General features: G+C 48.5%; 1 protein-coding gene across 5 annotated transcripts in view; it reads left to right on the forward strand.

The window, feature by feature from the left end:
- The first annotated feature begins 5,192 nt into the window (after positions 1–5,192).
- Positions 5,193–15,607, forward strand: part of TMEM40 (transmembrane protein 40) — a 29,694-nt gene continuing 19,279 nt past the window's right edge. For 3 of the 5 annotated variants that reach the window (XM_079795726.1, XM_079795728.1, XM_079795729.1), the window contains exons 1-2: positions 5,285–5,318; positions 10,810–10,879. In XM_079795726.1, coding sequence (XP_079651852.1) covers positions 10,873–10,879 — 7 coding nt within the window. In that variant the 5' untranslated portion in view covers positions 5,285–5,318; positions 10,810–10,872. Of the gene's footprint in view, positions 5,319–10,809; positions 10,880–15,607 lie in introns of all 5 variants that reach the window. The other 2 variants (XM_079795727.1, XM_079795730.1) reach the window with 1 other exon arrangement.

Genomic DNA, 15,607 nt, shown 5'->3' on the forward strand with positions numbered 1-15,607 from the left:
GGTGGCTGCGCGCCGCTGGCGGCCGGCGGGAGGGAAGATGGCGGCGCGGGCGCCCCCCGCCCCGCCTCGCCGCCCGGCTGCGCTCACCGGACAGAAATAGCAGCCCCCGCCCCGCCCCGCGGGCTGGTGCTCCGGCCTCGGCCGCCGCCGCCGCTGCAGGAGGCAGAGCGGGGTCCGTGAGGGGCTCCGCAGTCCCGGCCAGCAGCGGCTCGCATACTCCCAGCGACGGGGAGGTCACTACTTATCCCGGGACAACGCCTCCCTGTGACTCCTGTGGGCCCCGGCTTTTCCCCCTGTGCCCCTCGACCCGGCTCGGTGGCCTAGGCCTGGTGTCACAGTCTTAGGTTGGAAGCCTAGTTCTGCCAGTCCCCGTGCTGTGTAGCCGCGGCCAAGTTACTGTGCTTCTCTGAGCCTCCGCTTTCTCCTCTAAGCGTTCAGGGAACAGGAGCTGCTGTTTGTAGGTCAAGCCACCCAGAGCCCTCCCACCCTACCCCACTCCTCACGCTGGTCTGTCCAAGAGCCAGAGAGGATCTGCAAAGTGCTGCCTGCCACCCCCCACCCTCAGGCCGTCAGGATCCCTTCCTTCATTGTACAGCGATGCAGCTGAGACCCGGGGAGGCAAAGGGAGCTGCTAAGGGTCACCCACCTGGGATGGAATTAGGACTGACCCCAGAACCCTTAATACCTTGGGCAACAATTCTTCCATGAAGCTGCCCACAGTTAGATACAAGCTGTGTGGGAGGATCTGGAGGAGGACAAGGAGAGCCCTCTCTAAATAGCCAGGAGGCCGCTGGCTCTTGGGAAAGGGAGTAGCTCGCGCTTTGGAGCAAGACCATCCTGGGTTCCAATCCCTGCTAGGCTGCGTCCTGGCGGTGTGGCCTAGGGATAACAAGACAACCTCTGAGCCGCACCCGCCAGGCTGTAATGTCTTTCTTTAACAGGGGTAAGTCTTGCTCTCATTATCTACAATATACTTACTTACATTTACTTCAATCCTAGTATTCTAAGTGTTGACACCAACTGTGTGATTTTTTCCCCCCTCATACCAAGCAGTTCTGGCACTAACCACCCATAGTTAGCACAGCCTCCAAATGTTAAGGGCTTATTTCCGGGACACTTCCTCCATTTCCGATGCCAATGGCAAATCGAGGCCTCCCACGGTTCTGACTGACCTACTATGTGAATCGAGGGCTCCCGTGGCCTCCTCCTCAGGTCCAATCATTAGCTAGAAAGGCTCACAAAACGTAGGAACAAGTTTACTTATGTTTGTTGGTTTATTACATTGATACAAAGGACAGAAATGAACAGCCAGATGAAGTGCTACATAGGGTGAGGTTCTGGAAGGTCCCCAAGTACATGGGCTTCTGTCCCCATGGAGTTGGGGTACACCACCTTCCTGGCACGCTAACCGGGAAGCTCTCGGAACCCCACAGATTAGGGATTATTATGGAGGCCTCATCACTAGGCATGACTGAATAGTAGCTGAGTCTCCAGCCTCTCTCCCCTCCCAGAGGCTGGAAGTTCCAAGTTTCTAACCACAGCTTGGTCTTTCTGGTGACCAGCCCCATCCTGGAGCTTTCCAAGAGGTCACCAAGAGTTGGCTCATGAGAACAAAAGAGGCTTCCATCACCCAGAACATGCCGAGGGATTTAGGAGCTCTGTGTAAGGTGATCTTATCACCTCCATCAACTAAGGGAATTACAAGCGTCTTTGTCAGGACCTGGGTACTCATAGTAGGTGCACATTCTTTCCCCCTGATACCTACTGTGCATAGTTCTCAGACAGAGGAGGTCACTGGGGAGTTTCCATCAGCCGGAGGGATCCCATGGCCCCATCACAAGAATGCCAAGGGGTAGTGAGGGCTAACTGTCCAGGCACTGACCTGAGCACTTGGTGCAAATAATTTCACCATGGGTAGGAGCTGCCTTCTCCTCGTGTTTATATGGATGTGGAGACTGGGTCTGAGCTGTCCCGGTGTTTCCAGAGTGCACGTGCTTGCTGAGTCAGGTGGGCCTCGGGCTGGCAGTTCTGGAATGCAGGGAAGCCGGATGCCACGCTCAGCTGCTGAGCTGGCTCCCCCGGGGCTGTCAGCTGTGCCCACAGGACAGTGGGAGGTTGTCTCATGAATCAACGCCTCCCCCTCACATGCTCTCTCTCTATCTCTCTCTCTGTTTCTCTCTCTCTCTCTCTCTCTCTCTCTCTCTCTCTCTCTCTCTCTCTCACACACACACACACACACACACACACACACACACACAGCGCAGTGGGGTCACCTTGGGATGAAGTTGAGCTGGGGCCTCCCTTATACATCTGGCAGCTCTGTCATGGTCCTGGAGTTCTGCCTGTGGCACAGATAGGAAATGCCCTGAGTCTGTGCCTCCGTCCTGTGCCAAGTTCACATACAACCAGGTGCAGGAGGTAAATTCTACACTTGCTCAGAGAGGGTTAGTACCTCAACTTGGAACTAGAAGGCCAGCAAAAGGCAGTGGCTATTTTTTTTTTTTTTTTTGAGCACCTACTCTGTGTCAGTCATTCCCATATGGTAGGAATATTATTTAGTCCAGTGGTTCTTAAACTTGAGTAGGCATCAGCACCACCTTGGGGGCTTGTCAAATTACAAATGGTGGGTCCCACCTCCAGAGTTTGTGATTCAGTAGGACTGAGATGAGACCTGAGAATTTGCTTTTCTAAAAGGTGCTGTTGATGCTGCTGGTCCAGGGACCATATTTTGAGAATAATTAGTTCGAATTCCTTTTCCCTGCTTAATGATGGTCTTCAAGTTTCTTCTCACATACCTCCAGGACAGAGGTCTAATTGCCTGTTCTGTCAACCTATTTCTACATAGTTCTTACTGTGAAGATATGGATTGTGTGTGTGTGCTTATGTTGAGATAAAAACTAACTCTATTGGCTCTTCCTTGTGGCCCCTTCTTTCTGCCTCTAGACTATGCTGTCATCACAAAGGAGCAATTGGGGGGGGGGTAGTAGAGACTTGCAATTAGAACAAGGGATCCCTCACCCCCACAGCCCACTGACCACCAAGCCCTGTCCATTTTACCCTCTAACTCAATGCTGTCCAACAGAAATACACTATGAGTTCTATGTGCCTATGAAAATTTTTTAATTTTCCAGTAGCTACTTTAAAAATAGCAAAAAGAAGCAGGTAAAACTAACTTTAATAATATATCTTATTTAACCCAGTATATCCAAAATAAGCTATTGTACATATTTAATTTTCATACCACGTCTTGGAAATCCAGTGTGTGTTTTAACCATACAGCACATCTCAATTCCGACCAGCCACATCTCAAAGGCTCCATAACCAGCCACATGTGCTTGGTGGCTTCAGATAGTGCAGGACCCTGACCCCATCCTTATCTCCCCTGCCATGGCTCATGCTCACTGGATGCCTACCTCTCACAGCTTCCCCACCAACCCAAAATAAGGTAGCCAAATTGTTGTCTAAAACATAAATCTGATCGTGTCTGTTTTGCGTGGCTCCCCATCACTCTCAGCATAACCTCCAGCTTCCTTGGCCTGACTTCGGAAGCCCTGCCTCTGTCACTCTCCCTTCGCCTCCCCTCCAGCTCCCCACGCCCCTGCTCTCCCACTGCACGGAACCATTCGCAGATCCTCAGTCCAGCAGCGTCTCTTACCTCTAAGCATTTATGGTTGTGCACATGGTTCCCTCCGCCTAGAATGCCTTTGGAATGCTTGTTGGGCTACCCTTTCAGGTCACTTATTTGTTCAACAAAAGGTATTGAGCACCTGCTATGTGTCAGACACTGTCCTGGATCCTGGAACAAACAAATACACAACAAGGAAGTATGCATAACAAGAAAATATACCGTACGTCAGGTGGTGAACAATAAGGCAGGATGGGAGGGAAAGGTGGTGCTGGCAGTTACTACTTCACTCAGGGTGGCCAGGGAAGAAGGTGACATTTGAGTAGAGACCTGAAAAGTGAGGAAAGCAGCCAGGTGGCTGTCTGGGGAAAGCATTCTAGGTAGAGGGAATGCCCAGTGCCAAGGCCCTGAGGAGGGAGTCTAACTGGAGTGTTTGGAGCACGTTCCAGTGTGACTGGGGCAGAGTGAGAGAGGAAGTCACAGAAATTAAGATCAGAGAGAGCAAGAGGCGGGTTGTAGATCATGTAGGGCTGTGAAAGAACTTGAGTTTTATTCTGAGTGAGGGGGAGCCCTGGGAGGGTGCTGGGCAGAGGAGGTACATGATCTGAGGTGGGTTTTAATTGGATTATTTTGGTTGTTGTCATGACAACCGACGGTGGGCTGAGGTCAGGAGCAGAGAGACTAGCAATTGTACTGTCTGGACCAGGGTGGTTGCCATTGAGAAAAGGGGCCAAATTCGGGATATGTTGAAGGTGAGGCCAACAGGGCTTTCCAGATAGGTCAGCTACAGGATAGGGGAGAGCGAAGAGTAAGGGGTGACTCCAAGATTTTGGCCTGAGCTTAGAATCTGGATGACTCCCCTTCTGGGAAGCCCTGGGAACCCTCAGCTCCTGGGGCCTGGCCCTCATGGGGCCTGTCAGGGCCTGTCTCCCCCTGGCCTGGGTGCTTGCTCCCCAGGGCAGTGTAGGACTTGCTTACTGTCCTGCTTTTAGAGTGTCTGATTAGTGAGTGAGAGGCAGAGGCAGGCTGAGCTGGGGTTAGTCCCGGCCTTATCTGCGAGAGGTTGGTCCCCACCCCTCAGGGCTTTCGTTTTCCCACCTGCACAGGCAGTGAATGTTCTAGCCTTTGCCCAATTTCTTCACCAGGAGAGGGCACTGCCAGTCTGCTCACAGGAATTCCCGGCCCCTTGAGTGTCGCTCCCCCCTCCGCACACACCTGCTGTCTGCCCAACCTCACCCTTCCCAGGAGCATCAGGTTGGTCCACATGGCTGGGCCCTGAGTCAGCCTCACCAATGCAGGTGACGGGGGACTTGGGAGATGCCCCACCTCCTCCCTGCCCAGAGCTTAGCACAGCCAAGGGTGGTGCAACTTCCCCACATCACTTCCCCCAGGAGACAGAGGGCATGGCCATGGCGCAGGGGGCGGGTCTCTTGGGCGTGGTTGCCCCATCTGCTGCTCCTGGGGTGTCCTAGGGAAGAGGCAAGTCAGTCAGGAAGGCCTGGGGCAGATAGCACTGGCAGGAAGGAATGCACTTCGCTGAGTGAGTATGGCACAGGGACACGTCATGCCCCGCCCCCTGTCCGTCATGGGGGTGTGGCAGGGCCTCTCCTGCCGTCCTTTTCCCCTGCCCAGCCTGGCATCAGCACAGTCCACACACCGCTCACCTTGTACCTGGCAGGCCTCGGGACAGCAGGTAATGGGACATGGGGCAGGGTGAGGGGTTATATTTTCATTGGCTCTTCGACACGGCTGAAGTTTTGTGGTTTCTAGGTGGACCTGGTTTTGAATTCCAGCTCTGTGTCTTTCTAGCTGGGTGAGCACTCAGCTTCCATCTCTGGGAAAATCAGGGGAGGATGGCAAATACTCACCACCACCCGCCCCCCCCCGACCCCCCCCCCCCCCAGGTCACTTTGAGGCTTCAGCTGGGCATAGCTGATGGCCACTTCCTGATTTGTCACTAACTTGCTTCGGGACCTTCAGAAAACCCCTTGATCTCTCTGAGCTGCCTGTTTCCCCAGTTGTGAAATGAAGGGTCTGACTAGATACCTCTGCCCTGTGGGACCAAATAGCTTCGGAGGGTGAGGTTATGTCCCCTCAAACCTCCCAGCCTCTGTGCCTTGACCAACAAGTGGAGGACAGGACCACCCTCCCCTTTGCCCCCAGGCTGTCATCCCGAATCAGGCGAGCCACCTCTGCTCAGAGCATCCCAGCTTCTCTCCTCAGAGGCAGCATTTGGGACTCGAGTCAGTGTATTTTTCTTTCAAGGCGGGGGGGACAAGAAAGATGATATATGGTTTCATGCCTGTTATGTTAGTTTTGTTTAGAAACTGCGAGAAAAGTTGAGTCAGGAACGTGTGTTGGGGGAGCTGTACTGAGTGAAGTGTGGCAGGTCCTGTTTGGGATCCAAACTCAGCATATCAGTAAATAATGAGACTCCCTCCTGGCTCTGAAATTCCTAGAATTCAGGCTAGTGTAGGCATGTAAGACTAGGCACCTGCGGCTCGCAGCCCTCGAAAAGCCACCACACTACTCCGCACCAGGACCACGCTGGGCACTGCCCTGCCAGAGGCCCTATTTTACTTTCACAACAATCTTATGTGTGAAGCCCTCTTTTTAAATTTTTTTTTAAAAGAAAGAATAAAAACTTTATTGAGCTATCATTCACATGCCATAAAATTCACCCCTTTAAAGTGTACAATTCTGTGATTTTTAGTATATTCACAAAGTAGTGCAACCATCACTACTATCTAGCTTAGAACATTTTTTCACCCCCAAAATAACCCCATACCCTTTGGCAGTCGCTCCTCATTCCCCTTTGCCCCGGCAAGCACTAATCTGCTCTCTTTATGGATTTGCTTATTCTAGACATTTTATAGAAATGGAATCATACAGTAGATGATCCTTTCTGACTGGCTTCTCTCACTGAGCATAATGTTTTCAAGGTTTATACATGTTGTAGCATGTGTCAGCACTTCTTTCTCTTTATGGCTGGATAATATTGTATTGTATGATTATATCACATTTTATTTATCCATTCATCAGTCGTTGGACATTTGGGTTGTTTCCACCGTTTGGCTATTATGAATAATGCTTCTGTGAATATTCATGTACAAATCTTTGTGTGGACATAAGTTTTCAATCTTCTTGGGTATATACCTAGGAGTAGAATTGCTTGGTCATATGATAAATCTATGTTTAACATTTTGAGAAACTGACACATTGTTTTCCAAAGCGGCTGTACTATTTTACAATCCCACCAACCATTTTATAAAGGCTCCAATTTTCCACATCATCGCCAACACTTATGTTTCTTATCTCAGCCATCCTAATGAGCATGTAGTGGTATCTCATCGTGGTTTGGATTTGCATTTCCCTAGTGACTAATGGTGTCCAGCATCTTTCAATGTGCTATTGGCTATCTGTATATCTTTTTCAGAAAAATATCTAGTCAAACCCTTTGACTCTTTGAAAATTGAGTTCTTTTTATTGTTGAGTTGTAGTCATGCTCATGTTTCCAGAGGATTCTGAGGCTCTGAGAATGGATGTGACTTTCCTGAGGTCTTCACAGTCAGCGACGGGTAGAGGTGGGAACTGAATCCAGGTCTGCCTGACATTCAAGAGCCAGCAAGCTCTTTCTGTGCACTGTGCACCGAATACCTCCCTTCTGGTTTTTGTTGTTGCCAATTGTGTGTGTGTGTGTGGGCGGGAGTGAAGAAGAGAGAGGAAACAGAAAGACAGAGAAACTTAGATGACAGGATGAGAAAGAAGAAACTGGACTGGCTCCCACCTTGGGGAGTCAGAGCCAGGGAAAACCTTTTAAGACTGCTTCTTCCCATTAATTGTCAAACATCTGGGGAGGCCTCACAAAAGTTTATTGAGTGGCACACTTCCACCTAGTTTTTCTTGGTCCCTAAATCTGAAATAAATATTCCAACCAGGGAATATCCTCCCTAGTGTCTAGCTGGGTCTAAGGATCTGGAGCAGTAGTTGTCACACTTTCTGATTGTGAAAAATGCTTTAGGAACTCCCAATCCTATATAATAAAAGGCTAATATGCAAATCCACCCAACGCAGAAGGACTATCTGGCCCCGCCCCCCCAGGCTGAGGCCGCTCCAGCAGGTGAGCTGCGCCCACATCTACAGCACCCTGGACCAGACAGCCCACAAGATCAACCTGGCCAAGTTCACCCACGGCAAGTGCTCCACCCTCATGGTGACTGACCTGGCGGGCCAGGGCCTGGACATCCTGCTGCTGGACAACGACATCAACTTCAGCTTCCCGGCAGAGGGCAAGCTCTTCCTGCACCACGTGGGTGGTGTGGCCGGGGGTGGCACAGCCTACTCCTTGGTGGCCCCAGATGAGGTCCCCTACCTGCTGGATCTGCACCTGTTCCTGGGCTGTGCCCTCACCCTCGCCCGCCCCCACGAGGAGCCCCGAGGTGCGGGCGGCGTGGACGGCATGCTGGGCCGGGTGCCACAGAGCGTGGTGGACGCTGAGGCCTGCGGAACACCCTGGAGGCATCGCTGGAGCAGCGGGGCCTGGGCCGCGTGGCCCACAACGCCCAGCAGCAGCATGTGCGCCCTCACCAGAGTCCATCAAACGGGCCAAAGAGCTGGACCCCGCGGGGCTGGGCCTGCACCCCCTCTTCAGCTCGAGCTTCGAGGAGGAGGAGCTGTAGTGGCTGAGGCTGGTGGACAGCATCAAGCAGTACCGCTCGCAGGTGACCATATTTGAGATCAACGCCTCCAGCCGGGACCTGAGCAGCCAGGTGATGCGGGCCGAAGGACTGCAAGGCCATCGCCAGCTTCCAGCAGGGCCAGCAGGAGCAGCAGGAGGTTCCTGGCTGGCCCAGCCCTGAGCTGCCCAGCACAGCAGGCGGAGCAGGAGGAGGAGGAGGAAGGGGAGGGGGAGAGGGAGGTGGAAGAGGAGGGGGAGGGGGAGTGGGAGGAGGCAGCAGGAGAGAGCGTGGAGGACGTCTTCACAGAGGTCGTGGCCGCAAACAGCAGCAGCCAGGACCTGAGCAGGGAGCCAAGTGGCAGAAGGAGGAGGCCCAGCCGCTGGGCCAGGATTTCTATGTCCCCTATGGGCCCAAGGACTTCCAGTGAACGGGGCCTGAGCGTTGGAGGGGACAGGGGCGCCTTTGAGCAGCAGGTGGCTGGCGCTGTCCTGGACCTGATGGGGGACGAGGCCCAGATCCTGACCAGGGGCCGTTGGCAGCCCAAGTGGGACCGGAAGAAGAAGCGGTTTGTGGGACAGTGAGGACAGGAGGACAAGAAGATCAAGACAGAAAGTGGTCGCTACATCAGCAACTCCTACAAGCGGGACCTCTACCAGAAGTGGGAGCAGAAACAGAAAATCGCCACACGCTCAACGCCTGAGCCCCAGCTGGGTGATGCTATTTCGCCCTATTGGGTCGGGGCATGTGCAGGAGGCAACCAATTGATGTTTCTTTCTCACATCCATGTTTCTCTCTCTGTCTCTCGCCTTCCCTTCTACTCTAAAAATCAATGAAAAATGTTCTCAGGCGAGGATTAACAAAATATATATATATATATATATATATATATATATATATATATATATATATGTATATATATATATATGTGTGTGTGTGTGTGTGTGTACATATACACATATACAAAAATACATGAATATGTATGTGTGTACATATACAAAAATACACGAAAAAAAAAATATATATATGTATATATATATATATGTGTGTGTGTTTGCATACATATACACATATACAAAAATACACGAATGTGGGGGGTCTGGGGGGCGGGGCCCCACAGGTGCATGAATTTCGTGCACCGGGCCTCTAGTGTATACATATTTATAGATTTAGAAATTACGTACAAGTACTGTGGACCATTAGCTAACGTCTCAATATATACTCGGAGTGAATTTTCTCACTGATGATAGTGATGGAAGTTCATGTCACAAATAGTTTTTTTTCTTATTATTATTATTTCAGTAAGCAATTATACATGAGAGAGATCCCATTCATTGTTGTTTTCAATGTGATCATGTGGCTGATGAAGGACTTGAACTGTGGGGGCGGGGGGGGGTCTGTCTCCCACATTTCCTGCTGCTTGCTTGTACTTCCTAGATTAGAGTTATCTCCATTCGAGGTTCCTTTGCAGGGACTCTTTGAAGCCACTTGTCCATGCTATGGGGCTGAGTCAGTCAAAGCTATATTGTTTGATCCTCAAATCCACCCAACACAGCACTAGTACACCGAAATATGTCAAAACAGGCTGAATGTAGAAAATGGAAAATGTGGCCATAGCAGACCTGTCTGTATTGTTGAGCTCCCCACTGGCCTCTGAGGACATGACATTTGATGTCTGACACATGGCAGAGGGTGCACATCAGAGTTGAACGAGGTACTATTAACTATTTTTAGTTAAAAGTTAAGTAGAGATAGATGGACTAATATTTTCCTCCTGTACTTTGGAAATTATTATTTTAGAGATTAATAGGTTCTGAGCTAAGGACATCTAAGCCAACCTCTGCCATTCCTCAGCTTGCCACCTCTCATGGTTGACACTCATGACCACCCCAAAATAGATGTCATTTTAAGAAAATTCCTTTTGTATATTGAGCTGGCACTCATCCTGCTGGCTCCCCAAGGTCCTGACCCCTCCCTCTGGGCTCACAACCCCGCCTGTCCCCCTGTCCTGAAGGAGTCCTGCAGAGAGTTGGGGATAATGACCAGGTCTGTCCATGCAATGCTCATCCCTAGGCTGAGCATCCTGCTCCACCAGCCACATTCCTTGGGTGTTGTCTCTATACCCCCCACATCCTCTGGATTCTCTCTGTTTGTCTAGATCTTATTTCATGCACAACCCAGGATTGAACTCAGGATGGGGGATGGGGAGATGTGGGTCACCTTCTTTACTGTAGACTCTGTGCTTCTAATACAGACCTAAGGCTGTATTAGCTTTGCTTTGTAGCGCTATCACCTTGTTGGCTTACACTGCACTTTAACAAACATTGGTGGTGTACCTACTATGTGCTAAATACTAAGTTAGATGTTTGTGTTAAAATTTACTTACCTTTCAGTGTCTTTTAACACTCCTAGGTCTTTCTGTATGAACAACTCCAAACTGGGCCCACCCATCCTCTTTCTGCACAAACTTGACTTTGTCCCTTTGCACCCTTTTGTTTCACTCCTCAGGGGCAACCCGAGGCCCTGGCTGCATCCTTGGATGTTCTGTGGCTACAAGGTTCACCCAGAGTCATGACCGGTCCATCTGGCTGATGGTCAGCTGGGCGGTGTGGGTTGTTTTCTCACTGTTAACCTGCCTGGACACACTTGGGACAAAATGACAGAGAAAGTGGAAACTGTGGCATCTTCCATCTTTCCCTCATGCTTGGACTTCAGCCTTAGATCTGAGTTTATACACAGACTCCTTGCTGTGTGGTCTTGGGCAAGTCTCTTTTCCTTTCTGGGGCTCAGCTTTGATCTCCTGGCTGCAACTCTGTAGAATTCTAGCTTGGAGAAGAGAGACTGCCAAACCTGGAGAGCTGGTGGAGAGAGGGGGAGGGGTAAGGTGAGTCTGGAACAGGAACGGGGAGGGTGCTGAAGAAGAAGGGCTGTGATCTTCTAAAGAGAAGAGGGAGATGCTAAAGAAACTTTGCCAGCCTAACATTATTTTTCTTTTTTCTTTCTTTTTGAAATGGTTGGGTTTTTTTGTGTGTGTGTGTGTCGTGTTTTAATTTTTTAAATTAATCCTCACCAGAGGATATTTTTCCATTGATTTTCAGAGACTGGAAGGGAAGGAGAGATACAGAGAGGAACATCGATGTGAGAGAGACCCATCGATTGGTTGCCTTCAGCACACACCCTGACCAAGGCCAGGGATCGAGCCTGCAACCCACGTATGTGCCCTTGACCGGAATCAAACCCGGGACTCTTCAGTCTTCGGACCAATGCTCTATCCACTGAGCCAAACTGACCAGAGCCTAAAATTATTTGTCTAAGCTCTTAAATTCAATACTTTATGACTATTTTTTAAATTAAAAATTTTAAATTTCACGTTGTTGTTTTTATTTTTCAGTACACTTGATATTCAATGTTATATGAGTATCAGGTGTACAGTACAAAGTGATCCCACCATAAGTCTAGTACCCCTCTTACACCATACAGCTATTACAATATTATTTTTTTTTATTGAGGTATTATATGTGTACATATCTTACCATTACCCCCCCCCACCTCACACCCTCACATGCCCTCACCCCCCAGAGTTTTGCGTCCATTGTTTATGCTTATATGCATGCATACAAGTCCTTCGTTTGATTTCTTATCTACCCCCCCCTCTTATTACAATATTATTGACTATATTCCCTATGCTGTACTTTATAGCCCTATGACTATTTTGTAACTGCCAATTTGTGTTTCTTAATCCTTTCCCCTTTTTTACCCATTCCCCTGATCCCCTTCCATCTGGAAATCATCAGTTTGTTCTCTGTATCCATCAGTCTGTTTTTGTTTTGTTTGTTCATTTATTTTGTTTTTCAGATTTCACATATAAGTGAAATCATAGAGTATTTGTCTTTCTCTGTCTGACTTATTTCACTTAGCATAATATCCTCTAAGTCCATCCATGTTGTTGCAAATGGTAACATTTCACTTTTTTTATAACCGAGTAATATTCCATCAAATATATTACCACATCTTCTTTATCTAATCATCTATTGATGGACACTTAAATTGCTTCTATATCTTGGCTATTATATAAAACATCCTTCTTTGTCTCTTGTTATAGCCTTTGTTTTAAAGTCTACTTTATCTGCTATAAGTATTGCTACCCCAACTTTTTTTTCATTATTACTTTCATTAAGTATTTTTTCAATCCCTTTACTTTTAGTTATTTATATTTTCAATTACAGTTTACTTTGTTGTTGTTGTTAATTATCACCTGAGGATATTTTTTCCATTGCTTTTTAGAAAGAGTGGGAATGAGGGAGAGAGGGGGAGAAAAAGAGAGGAAAAACATTGATGTAGGCAGGGAGCAAACCCAAAACCCAGGAATCAAATCTGAGACCCTACTGTGCACAGGCCAATGCTCTACCACGGAGCTACTCTGGCCAGGGCTACAGTTTATTTTCAATATTATTTTGTGTTGGTTTCAGGTGTACAGAATAGTAGTTAGATAATTATAAACTTTATAAAGTATTCCACCTGATATTTTCAGTACCTACCTGGCACCATACATAGTTACTGTAATGTTCTTAACTATATTCCCTAGCCTGTACTTTACATCCCCATGACTATTTTGTAATTTCCAATTTGCCCATATTTTTACTTTTAGTCCATGTGTCTTTTGATCTGAAGTGGGTCACTCATAGGCAGTATATACATATATGGGTCTTGTTTTCTTCCCCATTCAGCCACCCTATTTCTTTTTGTTGGAGCATTTAATCCATTTACATTTAAAGTAATTATTGATAGGTATGTAGTTGTTACCATTTTATTCATTTTTTTTCTTCTTTGTCCTAAAGAAATCCCTTTAGCATTTCCTGTAATACTGGTGTGGTTGAATACCTTTAGCTTTTTCTTGTCTGGGAAGGTCTTTATCTGTCCTTGGACTCCAAAGGATAGCCTTGCTGGGTAGAGTAATCTTGATTGTAGGTCTTTGCTTTTCATCACTTTGAATATTTGGTGCCAATCCCTTCTAGCCTACAAAGTTTCTATTGAGAAATTAGCTGGCAGTCTTATGGGAGCGCCTTTGTACATAACTAGCTGCTCTCTCTTTGCTACTTTCATGATTCTCTCTTTGTTTTTAACCTTTGGTATTTTAGTTATGATGTGTCTTGGGGTGGGCCTCTGGGTTCATCTTGTTTGGGACTTTCTGCACTTCATGGACTTGTGTGTCTATTTCTTTCACCAGGCTAAATAAGTTTTCAGACATTATTTCTTCAAATAGGTTTTCAATCCCTTGCTCTCTGTCTTCTCCTTCTGGTAATTCCTTGATGCAAATATTAATTTTGCTTGATGTTTTCCCAGAGGTCCCTAAAACTATCCTCATTTTGGGGGTTCTTTCTCTTTTTGCTGTTCCAATTGGGTGTTTTCAACTACCTGTCTTCCAAATCTCTGATTCACTTCTCTGCTTTATCTAATCTGCTCTTGATTCCCTCTAATGCAGTCTTCATTCCAGTTACTATATTCTCCATTTCTGACTGGTTCTTTTTTATGGTTTCTATCTCTTTGTGTAAGTTCTCTCTGAGGTCAGAGTGTGCCATGGGAGAACTTGACCTGACATCATTGGCTTTGAAGATGAGAGAAGGGGCCACAAGCCAAAGGATGTGGGTGGCATCTAGAAGCTGGAGAAGGCAAGGAAAATGAAGGATAAGAAGGGGGAGGCGGAGGAGAAGAGGAAGGAGAAAAAATAAAACAGCAGCAAGGAAACGGATTTTCCCTCAGAGCCTCTAGAAAGGAAGGCAGCCCTGCCAAAACCTTGCTTTTAGCTCAGTGAGCCCAATGTTGGACTTCTAACCTACAAAACCGTGAGATGCTAAGTTTGCGTTGTTGTTTTAAGCCTCTAAGTTTGTGGGAATTTGTTACAGAAACAATAGAAAACTTGTGGGAAGCTCTAAGATGGCCTTTGTTCTCAGCAAAGGTACGAGTCTCTAGGGCAAGATCTTGTGGACAACTGCTGCTTGGGTGGTTACAGGGAGGGGGATGATAGGACAGTGGAAGTCCTCGATCCAGCCTGGAGTTGAGATGCAAAATGGAGGGTCTCAGGGGCTCTGCCCAAGTCTTGCCCTAGAGGCTAGAGTGAAATCTGTGGACCCCTCTGCCCCAGACCTGCTTTGCTCCACCTAGAATCTCAGAGCCTTCCCACGTATTTGTCTCAACCAACATGCTTTGTTTGCAAGTAACAGAAACCACCTCAAGCTATCAAAAAAGGACTTTCTTGGAAGGATATGGGGTCTCGCAGAAGAGAGGGAATTGCTAAGGAACCAAACTGCAGAGCAGACAGTGGCCGGGAACTGAAATGAGAGGAACAGCCTCTTCAGGGATCTGTCTCAGGGCAGACCAAAGCCAGCTGACCTTGGGTTTTGTGTCACACCTGTCACAAGTCAGATTCCTGGGAGGGAGAGGCTGATGATCTAACCTGGGTGAAGGGCAGGGACCCCTCCAGAATTTCCATATCAAAGGAGCATGGGAAGGGGACACAATCCATTTGGGGGATGCTGGTCCTGGATCTGTGTCTGCCTGACCAGTCTATGTTTGAAATTAGGGTGCATGCTTGTTTGGGAGGGGTGGGAAACTGGAGGGTATTATTGAGGCCTCTAACTTGACTCTTTGGTGTAATTGCCAGAAGAAAGGAGCTTCGATGTCCAGTGGGCAACACCAGCAAGCCCCCCTCTCTGACAGCTCTGTTCCCCTCCCAGCTATTTCTGCTTCCTGTGTCCCCAACCCTACTTCCTCCCCTGGGCTTGTTGAACTGAACTGGCCCTGCATTCGTGGCCCTTAGGAACGTCCCTCACAGTTCACCTGCAGGAACCGTTGGCCATTAGCCTGGCATTCAAGGCCCAGGACTATTTCCCCAGCCTCAGGGGGTTCCTACCCTTTCAACTGCCCACTGCCACCCACCCCCTCCACTGAATCTTTCTCCCACTCTGCCTTTTTGCCACCTGTTGAAATCTAACTCAGTCTTAGTTGCCTCAGCCCCCTCCTCCAGGGAGAGATACCAGGGAAAGATAAGCAGCCCTTGAATCAAGAGACAGTGTTCTGGAGCCAGCCTTGCCCCTGAGTTGCTATGTGACCTTGTGCAAGTTCCTCCATTTCTAGACCTCAGTTTCCCCATTTGTAAAATAGGACAATAACCCCCACCCTTCCTGCCTCCCTCCTGATTAGTATGAGGACTAAGTGAGCTGGGCAGGGAAAGGGCTATGAGGCTGTCTCCTACTATCCCTCCCCGTCTGGGCCCAGGCCCTTGTGACAGCAGGAACTTGGGAAATCT

This window comes from Cnephaeus nilssonii, assembly GCF_951640355.1.
Source record: "Cnephaeus nilssonii genome assembly, chromosome: 17".
In the NCBI taxonomy this organism is placed as follows: domain Eukaryota; kingdom Metazoa; phylum Chordata; class Mammalia; order Chiroptera; family Vespertilionidae; genus Cnephaeus; species Cnephaeus nilssonii.